The 12,231-nt window shown below is 41.2% G+C and overlaps 2 protein-coding genes across 8 annotated transcripts in view; one reads left to right on the top strand and one right to left on the bottom strand.

The window, feature by feature from the left end:
• LOC126092496 (rho GTPase-activating protein 17-like) overlaps nucleotides 1-12,231 on the bottom strand; it is a 313,454-nt gene that overhangs the window by 157,451 nt on the left and 143,772 nt on the right. For 3 of the 7 annotated variants that reach the window (XR_007521344.1, XR_007521345.1, XM_049908114.1), the window contains exons 1-2: nucleotides 2,739-2,871; nucleotides 871-1,041 (exon numbers count right to left, since the gene is read on the bottom strand). Coding sequence is in view for 5 of the 7 variants with exons in the window: in XM_049908114.1 (XP_049764071.1) it covers nucleotides 871-923 (53 nt within the window). In the remaining 2 variants the exon portion in view is untranslated. Of the gene's footprint in view, nucleotides 1-870; nucleotides 1,042-2,738; nucleotides 2,872-2,984; nucleotides 3,097-12,231 lie in introns of those variants that run through there. The other 4 variants (XM_049908117.1, XM_049908116.1, XM_049908115.1 and 1 more) reach the window with 3 other exon arrangements.
• The window catches only part of LOC126092497 (UNC93-like protein MFSD11), a 246,955-nt gene continuing 238,058 nt past the window's right edge, over nucleotides 3,335-12,231 (top strand). The window contains exon 1 of the mRNA XM_049908119.1: nucleotides 3,335-3,524. Coding sequence (XP_049764076.1) covers nucleotides 3,420-3,524 — 105 coding nt within the window. The 5' untranslated portion in view covers nucleotides 3,335-3,419. The remainder of the gene's footprint in view (nucleotides 3,525-12,231) is intronic.

The raw sequence follows: 12,231 nt of genomic DNA on the forward strand, positions 1-12,231 counted from the left end.
TCCTCAATCTTGGAAATCAAAATCTATAACCTTTTTGCCTAGAATAATTAGTCATGTTTCTCATGGTACATGCATGTCATAGACATTGGGTTTCGACAGTTATTACTATCTCCACTACCTTGCACCAAACATTAAAGAACCGGAACACACCACCTCGACACATCTCTTTACAATGTTCTGTAAAAATCCAAGTAAATACACACTAATTACTTAATTTTTTTTCTGGTTAGGCCACACTTACAGTTATACTCATAAACACTTCACTGTGAAAATCAAGACACCACATTCACACTTCATAATGTAACATCAGGATACATTGTCAGTATTTTCTTCAGCAAACATATCAAAATGTCTGAAGTCTACATTCACTGCACATATAACACCCTCTATGTTACAAATAACTAAAACTGCTAGGTAAACTCAGAAAAGGTATATTACATAATTAACAAATATCTTATGTACATTTTGGTGCGATTTTGTTCACACAGTGTACATAAACTAAGAAATGTGCAATGGGAGGCAAGCACACACCTCTTACCGATTCTTTTAGCCACTTCGTATTTTGAATTATTTGTTTTTACTACTTCATTCCCTCTCCCTACAGACAATTCTTTCCACTCTGTATTTGCTCTCAAGTTGGAGGCTCTGCAGTATGCCTGGAACCTCTTTCTCTAGCAACTTCATCATTCCTGCCATCATTTCCAATTAATTTATAGAATACAAATAATTTATCCTCTGTCCATAGGAATTTATAAAAGTTAAATAGGAGGCAGGGTACACAAACAGAAACCCATATTCTTTAATTCACAAAACAAAAGTTAAGTAAAGAGCTTTTCTTTTATGTAGAAATAATATTTTCTCCATAAATACCTAGAAAAGGTCTGATCAGCCAACTGCTTCACACGGAAGAACTGTTTCTTCATCTTCAAACAAGCTACTGGGTTGGAGAAGGAAGGCGAAGAAAAGATGGCATCAGAGTTCTATGCCGGCTCATTCCCTCTCTTACTTATTGTCATGAAGCTTTCAATACCACTGCCATACCTGGAAGATAATGTCCAAGTTTCACACAACACAGCCTCCTTGTAAACAAAAAATTAAGTTCATCTGTTAGGGGAGTAAATTTTCATATAACATGATTTGCTAAACCCAACTGATGCAGTCAAATGTCAAATACTCTACTTCATACATGTACAGACACTACTTCATACATATATAGAAATGAGTGTGGAATGCCTCAAAACAAAAGTAAATGGATGTTTACTGAACGAATGTTAAAAAGATGATAATGCTTTTACTGGGTGCCAGTAGCTTTATCAGTGAACAATGTAATGGAATCTATAAGCAATTGATTATAGCCAAAATCATAATACTGCAGATCCATCTTGTTCACAATGAGGTTTCACACTTTAACTCAAATACTTATTGCCATTTTAGCCGCAGTTTTGCTAGTGTTACATGCAAAAAGAAAAATAACAACCTAAAAAGCATGACAGTTTAGAACAATGTGCAGAGTAGGAAAATTTTATCCAATGTACATCACATGAAAAGTTGAATCCAAAGATAAACAGGCTCATAAAATCACATGTATCACAGACATGACTGATAAGACTGAAATTACTACAGAAGTGGATTCGGGGAGTTGCCAATGTTTGGTGCAAATGCAGCTTTTCATCCAAGTAGGCCTAAATGTGGTGAACTGCTTAGCAACATAATTTTCAGGAATTACTAGCACTGTGAATGACTTAATATACAGAGTGACCCGTCACAGTGAGAATCAGCAAATTCTACTGGAAATGCGAACATTTTTGGGTTAGGCTTTACCGTGACTATTATTGACATTAAATGAAACAACAAATTTACTGTTACCAGTCACTGTTTATTTATCTTATCATGGAGATAAATAAACAGTGACTGGTAACAGTGAACTTGTTGTTTCATTTAATATAAATTCTACTGCAATAGCCTGATTCTAAACCATAGACTTCTTGAAGAGGAGTGGTAGGTATTTCAAAGGGCCATTAATAGCTAGAAAATATCTTTACTTTTAACTGGCGAGTTGTATCAGACAGCAGAATGTTTTCCAAACACCAACACATCATATTATAAACCTAAATTATCCAAACTTATATTCCAAAAGGCAGGTACATGCACGCTGTTATGTGCTATACAATTTGCGTGTCTTATTTTTAACATAACAATGTACTGATACAAGGCGTTGGATGACAGCAGGCACAAACTCGAAGATGAAACGGACCTCACTGTTATCTATGTAACAGTGATCACAAAGATAAAGTCCAGGAAAAGAACAGCTTACTTGTATATTACTAAATCTGCTAGAAAGGAAATACGAGCTATTTTTAATCTACGACTATGGCTAAGTTACTGTTGAGGAAATGACTATTTTATAAACCAACAGGTAACGTGACAGACAACAAAACAACAAACTTTAGCTTCTAAGTCTACAACAAAATCTAATGAAGAATTTACTACAAGTGCTTTACTAAAGTTGAATCTACATCAACTGCAGAAAATAAGTACTGTTGCTACTGTTTGAAACAATGGCTCCTCCACGTTACTAGACCTTAAGTGGATACTCATTGTTATTAAAATCAGAAATATGAAAAATATCTCCACTTTAGTCCAACAAGCAGAATTCCGCCAGTTCAAATTTACCAAAGAAAGCGATACTTCCAAGTAGCATCCCTCGTCAAATCGTCATGATAGTCACTTCGACTAACCTGCGCCGAAGGGTTCCCACTACACTAAGGTCACGATTTAAGTATGGAATTCAGTTTGATTATTGTAAATATCACTGTACTGGCACCCAAAACAAACACGTTCAGCCCAGCCCAACACAAAAGTCATAATGGCAGATGATCTCATCCTTCTCAATTGATAGACACTTCCATAGCTGGACACGATAATAAAGACGCTCTTTGTACAAAAAAATATAACACAGTTGAACGTAACATAGAACTATGTACCTTAAATTAGTTACAAGTTCATGAAATTAAAGCCTGTACCGAGCACACAAGCATAGAACTCAACACAAATTACACTTCCTTCTGTACACTGCATATTATCGATATGCGGCTGATTGCCCAACATCACAGTTTCGATATATAGAAATCGACTATTGTCAAAGACAAAACAAAAATATCATAATTAAATAAATTAAGAAGAATATAGACTTTATGAAATTAAGAAAAAATATAAGTAAAATATTTATATAACTAAGGCACACAATACGTATGACATACTGACACTAAGAATATGCAACCGATAAGTATACGAGTGTGTAGTATCTTCACCACTTTTCTTTGGAACATCTGAGTTTACTAAACAAGTTATCTGGCTGCGACGCGTTAAATTACGTGAAACCAAGAAAGCAGACGGTTCGGTAAACAAGTGTTACAACCATGGCGTGTGTTTCGCGGTGTGACAGAAGATTCTTAAATGTAATTTTGTTAGGGTTTGGTTTCATGTTCGTATTTACAGCCTTCCAGACGATGGGAAACATAGAGGTAAGATTTATGAGCAACGAACAAATATTCAGAAATTAATATTTTATTTATGAGAGAAATAAATTTTATTCTCCCATCTTCTAAATATTTTAGTGTAGAAGAAGAATAAACAGACCCGTGAACGCAGTGAGACTAGTCTTATATTATTTTACTAGAGAATATGAAGTAGATGCGTGTCATTGCAGCAGCTGCGGCTTAAAGTTGGTGATGGCAATATTTGGATGCAATATTTACATAACTGAGCTGTTCTGCCAATTAAAATCATTATCTGGAAAATAGGAACAGGTTGCAAATATATTTCAGGTTATTTCCCTTCATGATTACTGATGCAGCACTTGTTTTTGTTGTTAGTAGTAGACATTAAAGAAGATGCGGAAAATTAGTAATATGTCAGATACTTTGTACGGTGAAATAGTGGCGGTGTTTTCTCCCGATACATCAGCGTGTCTGCAGTTATCCACCGTAGCTAATATGATGATTGTTTTCACTTTAATTGAAATATTAAAGCTTTGTGTTCATTAAGGTGTTTAGACGTAGTAGTACTTTTCAGCGAGCTAAAACATTTTGGTCATTACAGCGCTAAATTTAAAAAGGCCGCGTCTCCATCACTTTGAAATATATCAAACTGGCTTTCTGTAGCAGCTTAGCGTTTTTACTTACCTTCAGTGAGGAACTCTACGAATAGAACGTAATAAATTATATTTGTATTTCTATGCACAGTACTATCAAAATAGGTCGCACCAATAAGATTGCCCCGCATACACACACGCCTACGTATTCACGGATCTAGGGAGATTCCTAAGTAAAAGTGTTTCCACAATTATTTTTAGTTCTTAGTACAACGCAAAGGTCAGTGCAGAATTAAGTCTAAATACTGCAAGACTGATAATCGGCTAAGTTGATGGCACTCGGACTTTTGTTTTGAAGAAGCCACGGTTAAAGGCAAACATAATAGGTTTAAAACAGCAAATATCCAAAGACGTTGCCGGACAAGATAATAAGTAGTATGGACTTCCTACTCACCCTAAACCTCAAATATATTTTCCAGTGCATTCGACGTCGTTTTTCAGAAGCTAAGAAAAGCAAAAGGGCCTTTTTCCAATTCTTGAGAATGGATCCAAAGTTTTTAACGCTCTACTGCTGGGTTTTCTGAATTGTTTATAACTAGGGAGTATAAAATTTGCTGGTTGTTAAATTAATGAGGGGGAGGGAAGGATTGTAAATGCTTATTTTGAATATTGAAGCCACAATGTCGTATACTTATAGGGAAGATTTCCAGTTTCTTCACAACAAAATATATGCGGGGGAGACACAAAAGAACTTTTCCGTTTTAATGTTGTAGTCAGTGACTTGACGCACCAAGTTATGAGGATACGGAACTGCGGGTGATGCTATCACGGCACGCAACAGTCGAACAGAGTAAATGCCTCGTATTGACACAATAGTGGGCTACTGTTGATCAAATTCCGTGTTGGAAGGAACCACCCACTGGTCTTATTCTAGCAGACTGGCAGTTATATCTCAGCGCCTTCTTCTCGCAGACGAGCTTGAACGCGTGTCGACAATGGAAATTTAATTTACCTGGCAGTATTTAAGGCGGGAACGAAGAGGACAAGATAAGTTTCGTAGGGGTCATTATAGCGTTTGCATTGGACTACTAAGATATTTTGTAGATAATGTGGTGTTTAACCAACTCTAACTACTCTTTACAGAGGCTCTTAAAGTTAGTATTTATTTTATATTTAGAATTAGCTCTGTGCATCTACATCCATACTCCACAAGCCACCGTACGATGCATGCCGGAGGGTGCGCTCTACACTACTTGCCGTTTCCTTTCCTGTACCACTCGCAAATAGAGCGAGGGAAAAAACGACTGTCCGTATGCCTCGTTATGAGCCCCAATTTCTCGTATCTTGTCCTCGTGATCCTTACGCGCAATGTTTGTTGGGTACAGTAGAATCATTCGGCAGTCAGCTTTAAATACCGGTTCTCTAAATTTTCTTAATACTGTTTCTTGAAAAGAACGTCGCCTTCCTTCCAGGGATTCCCACTTGAGTTTCCGGAGCAACTCCGTAACACTTACGTGATGTTCGAATCTACCGGTAATAAATCTAGCAGCTCGCCTCTGAATTTCTTCGATGTCTTCTTTCAACCCGACCTGGTAAGCATGCCAGACAGTACAGCAGTACTCAACAATAGGTCGTACCAGCGTCCTGTTAGCGGTCTCCTTTAAGGGTGAACCGCTCTTTCCTAAAATACACTGCTGGCCATTAAAATTGCTACACCAAGAAGAACTGCAGATGATAAACGGGTATTCATTGGACTAATATATTGTACTAGAACTGACATGTGATAACATTTTCACGCAATTTGGGTGCATAGATCCTGAGAAATCAGTACCCAGAACAACCACCTCTGGCCGTAATAACGGCCTTGATACGCCTGGGCATTGAGTCAAACAGAGCTTGGATGGCGTTTACAGGTACAGCTGCCCATGCAGCTTCAACACGATACCACAGTTCATAATAGTAGTGACTGGCGTATTGTGACGAGCCAGTTGCTCGGCCACCACTGACCAGACGTTTTCAATTGGTGAGATATCTGGAGAATGTGCTGGTAAGGGCAGCAGTCGAACATTTTCTGTATCCAGAAAGGCCCGTACAGGACCTGCAACATGCGGTCGTGCATTATCCTGCTGAAATGTAGGGTTTCGCAGGGATCTAATGAAGGGTAGATCCATAGGTCGTAACACATCTGAAATGTAACGTCCGCTGTTCAAAGTGCCGTCAATGCGAACAAGAGGTGACCGACACGTGTAGCCAATGGCACCCCATACCATCACGCCGGGTGCTACACCAGTATGGCGATGACGAATACACGCTTCCAATGTGCGTTCACCGCGACGTCGCCAAACACGGGTGCGACCATCAGCCGGCTCTAGGCGCTACAGTCTGGAACCGAGCGACCGCTACGGTCGCAGCTTCGAATCCTGTCTCGGGCATGGATGTGTGTGGTGTCCTTAGGTTACTTAGGTTTAATTAGTTCTAAGTTCTAGGCGACTGATGACCTCAGAAGTTAAGTCGTATAGTGCTCAGAGCCATTTGAACCATTTTTGCAACCATCATGATGCTGTAAACAAAACCTGGATTCATCCGAAAACATGACGCTTTGCCATTCGTGCACCCAGGTTCGTCGTTGAGTACACCATCGCAGGCGCTCCTGTCTGTGATGCAGCGTCAAGGGTAACCGCAGCCATGGTCTCCGAGCTGATAGTCCATGCTGCTGTAAACGTCGTCGAACTGTTCGTGCAGATGGTTGTTGTCTTGCAAACGTCCCCATCTGTTGACTCAGGGATCGAGACGTGGCTGGACGATCCTTTACAGCTATGCAGATAAGATGCCTGTCATCTCGACTGCTAGTGATACGAGGCCGTTGGGATCCAACACGGCGTTCCGTATTACCCTCCTGAACCCATCGATTCCATATTCTGCTAACAGTCATTGGATCTCGACCAACGCGAGCAGCAATGTCGCGATACGATAAACCGCAATCGCGATAGGCTACAATCCGACCTTTATCAAAGTCGGAAACTTGATGGTACACATTTCTCCTCCTTACACGAGGCATCACAACAACGTTTCTCCAGGCAACGCATGGTATGAGAAATTGGTTGGAAGCCTTCCTCATGTCAGCACGCTGCTTCCCTTTCACGCCCCCCGACTCTTATAACTGTCGTCTGGTTTCCGTACAACTCGTAAATAACCTTCTGCTCCCTGTATGTTGTCCCTGTTACCTTTAGAATTTCAAAAAGTGTTTTCTAGTCAGCATTGTCAAAAGCTTTCTCAAAATCTAAAAATGTCATTAAATGGGTTTGCTTTCCTGTAACATATCTTCTAAGTAAGTCATCATCAGCATGGCCTCGCGTGTTTCTACTTTTCTGCGAAACCTAAACTGAGCGTCACCGAGGTCGGCTTCTGCCATCTTCTCCATTCTTCTGTGAATAATTTGTGTCAGTGCTTCTGCGAGCATGAGACACTAAACCAATAGTTCAGTAGTACACCTGTCATCACCTACCTTCTGTTGGAAATGGAGAGAGAGAGAGAGAGAGAGAGAGAGAGAGAGAGAGAGAGGGCGGGGGCGAAGAAAGAGCCTTTACGCCAGCGTAGACCAATTGCCTTAATGAGACCCCACAACAGATTTCCGCACACATTTCCGGACTGTGCTAGATCCTGCGTACAGGGTTCTTAATCCAGCTCTGGACAACAGCGCACAAAGTAGTGTTATTAACTTTTTGCCGCCACTTTTCCTTTCATCGGGCAAGTGACTTCCCAGCTACCTCAAGATGGTAGTCTGCAGTCACCACAGGTCAACGTCTCCTAGCCCAGGAACAGATTGTGTAGGTAAAGGTGCAGCTGTCATTCATTTCCAAAGCTTTCACGCATCTAACCTTTCCACTTAAATTGTTCACAGGTACAGAGCGACCAAACTTAGTGAGTGCTCGGAAGGGGAATGGACTAACAAATAATGAGACGTCAGTTGGCTGAAAATGAGAATGTCTCATTCAGGAATGCGTAGATGGTACTAGGAATAGACGTGATTGTACCCACGGAAATTTTATAGCAGCAGGTGTTTGAGTCTCTCCTTCCCAGCGAAGTTCACAAGAGTTCTGAGTGTATACCAACTTACTTTACCATTGTCATTCATTAATCTCTTTAAAGACATAATTTCAAATGAAACTTTACTCTGCCGAAGAAAATGTTACTTGTTCAGCGAGCTTTAAACGAATATTTCAACCACAAAGAAGGTCGCTCACAAGTGCCTCGTTCGACTTAATCTCCAGAATTCATAGTAAATCTGGAACTATTACCAGATGGGACTACTAGAGAGTAGAAAGGATCCGAAGAATTGCGCGTTTCGTCACGAGCTCCCTTAGTTACAGCGAGAGCATCACACAGAATATGCTCATCTAACACCAGTTGCAGACTCTACAAGACAGGCGTTGTTGGTTGTTTGACTTAGGGGAAGGGGACCAGTCCCAGAGCCGTTGTACAACGCGGAATAATTTGCTGTTAAAATTCCATAAGTGTACATTTATCGGAAAGTGGCCATAATGGAAAAGTGAGAGAGATTAAATGGAACACGAAGGCTTACTGTTAGTTTTTCTTCCCGCATACCTTTCTTGCGTGGAACAGGGAACCGGAGAAATGATGATTACTGTTACGCAAAGTACTATCCACCACGTACCGTAAGACTGCTCGTGGAATATAGGGGTAAATTAAGTGTGTAATGTAGTGTTTATCTTTGCACGACTTTTGTTTTACAGTTTGTTCAAAAACCGTCACAAGTATCCAGACCGTTGAACATTTTGCAGTCTTGGCCTAGAAACCTGATTCCTTATTGTAAGAAGCAGCCGTAAGGTATCTCAGTACACATCCAGATCTGACTCAGTTTGTCACTGATGTTTCGTCCTTTTCCCATGCACTAAAACAGGTGTGCTTCGAAAGAGCTGTAACAAATATCACTATAGTAAGATCGTAACTGCTCAGTTGTCGCCTCGATCAAATCTTGCTGTTGTCGATTATCTTACTGACGTATTTGTCGATTACCGCACCGATCTGTAGGGCGTCTACGCCTAGACATATTTATCTATCAATATTCGGTCTCAGCATCGATTTATTTGTCGACCATCTCGCCAGTTATTTATAGGTTGTCGTGTCTATTTAGTGGTCGGTTATCGCATCTGTTTGTTTGTTTATCGCATTTGTTTATTCGTCGAAAATAGATTGTCGAATATCATATATTTCATTGATCGATTACCGCGTTTATGCACTGTTCGATTATCATCTTGATATATTTGTGCTGATTTTCATGTTGTTATCGACTCGATTGATTGCCTTGGTTGACTGATCAATTATCGCCTTGTCTACTTTGTCTGTTATCATCTTGGGTGAATGGACGGTTGTCGCCTCAAGTGATCGGTTGATTTAATCCACACTGGTTTAGTGAATTTGGTTCATTTGTATAAGGAAGAAAATTCCGCGCCATTATTTGGCCGACAATGACATAAAAGATAAGGCGTACAGTTCCTAACTGCCAGGCTTTCGCGCTTTTTGATTTAATTCCATTCCGCTGCGTCCCATGACGAGAGCAAATGAGACTTGGTGGTGATGGAACGTAAGCTCGGTGGCCCCACAGGTTATATAGAGGGGGGGCTGTGTACATGTACAATGTTCCTGCTCACTAGAACTGTGTATGCACTTACCTCTGTCACCTACGCTAAAAAATACTTAAGACACAACTTTCTCGATGGAAAGTTATACAAAGAAAGGAAACTTCTCCAGCAAGGGTGGCTGAACCTACACCTAGGGATCTCGCAGCCAAGCAGCCAAAAGTGCCATACCACGTTATTTATTTATTTCGTTGGATTTCCACCTAAGGACCACGATAGGCTTCTAGTTATTTTGAAGGTAATGTTCTCAGCTGCTTTTTTATTCGTTTAAACCGGATGCTTCTCACCTATGCACCATTGTCAACTCCGCTGTCTATACAGAGCACAAAGAAGGTGAATATGCTCCTGTTGTTTAAAAGATTCTGACTGAAAAGTGGCACACAGCTGTCTCATCGTACCGGCCTCAGCAGCCTTAAAAACTTTGTTATGTGAGCATATTCGCGTTCTTTTTAATGTGTAACTCACTTCCAATTGAAGATGTTTGAGCGATGTAAATATATTAATTCCTCTCAAATCGTCTATGGATTGATAATTCCGAAATAACGTCGGTCAAATTCTCCACTTGTGTACACGATATCAGTAACTGCTGTGTCACTAATTCATTAATACTGCTACTGAGTATGAAGGTACTGAAAGATGGTTCATAATTATACATGTTCTGTCTTATTCAGTTAAAACACCGCCATTGGCAAGATTTTTCTGATATGTTTTTTTTTCGTTTAATGTGGAGGTGATGTCCGCATTCAATTTTCACTAAAAATCGACAAAGTGCGAGTAGACTCGAGCGCTGACGATTCAGCACAAACATAATTATATATGCAGATAGCCGGCCGTGGTGGCCGTGCGGTTCTAGGCGCTACAGACTGGAACCGCGAGACCGCTACGGTCGCAGGTTCGAATCCTGCGTCGGGCATGGATATGTGTGATGTCCTTAGGTTAGTTAGGTTTAAGTAGTTCTAAGTTCTAGGGGACTGATGACCTCAGAAGTTAAGTCCCATAGTGCTCAGAGCCATTTGAACCATATATGCAGACAGTGTAACCGTCCCGTGAATCTCGACGATTTTTGCATGATATTGGTTTCCGGGAATTCAAAGACCATATCAAAATTTCTGCAGTAGTTCCAGAGACTAGCGTGGAATCGAAAAAGGAGCAACCAGGGGCTTATTTGGAAATTTGTGGTAAGGTCTTATGCGACCGAACTGCTGAGGTCATCAGTCCCTAAGCCTACACACTACTTAATCTAACTTAAACTAACTTACGCTATGGACAACACACACACCCACGCCCGAGGGAGGACTCGAACCTCCGACGGGGAGAGCCGCACAGACAGTGACAAGGCGCCCCAGACAGCGCGGCACCAGGGGCTCATACCGGCCCAATAGTCGTCAGGCACATTTCCTATGGTGTTTCCACAGATATTTGTAATTTCAGTTTGTAGTGTGTAAGTGGAGTCAGCCCAAACAGATAGCCAAGTGCGACATTCGTTTCATCGACACATATTAACAAGTAAGTTAAAACACGAGGAATAACCAGCATTAGAGCAGTCACAGCGCATCGCCCTGGCCCGCGCTGATTGCTACCGCCATGCAGCTGGTTATTCGTCTTTTTTTTTTTTTTTTATCAGTTTTATGCCTAGTTTGATTCGGCTCGCCACAAATACCTCGCCTGTGCTAATCTCATCTCAGTCCGCCCCGATAGCTGAATGGTCAGCGTGACGGACTGCCGTCCTAAGGGGCCAAGATTCGATTCCCGGCTGGGTCGGGGATTTTCTCCGCTCAGGGACTGGGTGTTGTGTTGTCTTCATCATCGTTTCATCCCCATCCGGCGCGCAGGTCGCCCAATGTGGCGTCGAATGTATTAAGACCTGCACCAACACCGACTCAAAGGAAGGCCTCGGCGCTTGTTCGTGACGTCACGTCAGCTAGGCACGGCGAACGCCAGGTCTGTTGCAGGCATACTCATAATGGTGTAGTCTCCCTCTCTGACACAGGAAAATGTGAAAGTATTGGCGGTAGTTGACCAACACACATTGTATCAGTTGCAAAGCGATTTAGAAAAGATTGCTGTATGGTGTGGCAGGTGGCAGTTGACGCTAAATAACGAAAAGCGTGAGGTGATCCACATGAGTTCCAAAAGAAATCCGTTGGAATTCGATTACTAAATAAATAGTACAACTCTCAAGGCTGTCAATTCAACTAAGTACCTGGGTGTAAAAATTACGAACAACTTCAGTTGGAAAGACCACATAGATAATATTGTGGGGAAGGTGAGCCAAAGGTTGCGTTTCATTGGCAGGACACTTAAAAGATGCAACAAGTCCACTAAAGAGACAGCTTACACTACACTCGTTCGTCCTCTGTTAGAATATTGCTGCGCGGTGTGAGATACTTACCAGGTGGGATTGACGGAGGACATCGAAAGGGTGCAAAAAAGGGCAGCTCGTTTTGTATTATCACGTAATAGGGGAGAGAATGTAGC

This window comes from Schistocerca cancellata, chromosome 7 (assembly GCF_023864275.1).
Source record: "Schistocerca cancellata isolate TAMUIC-IGC-003103 chromosome 7, iqSchCanc2.1, whole genome shotgun sequence".
In the NCBI taxonomy this organism is placed as follows: Eukaryota; Metazoa; Arthropoda; class Insecta; order Orthoptera; family Acrididae; genus Schistocerca; species Schistocerca cancellata.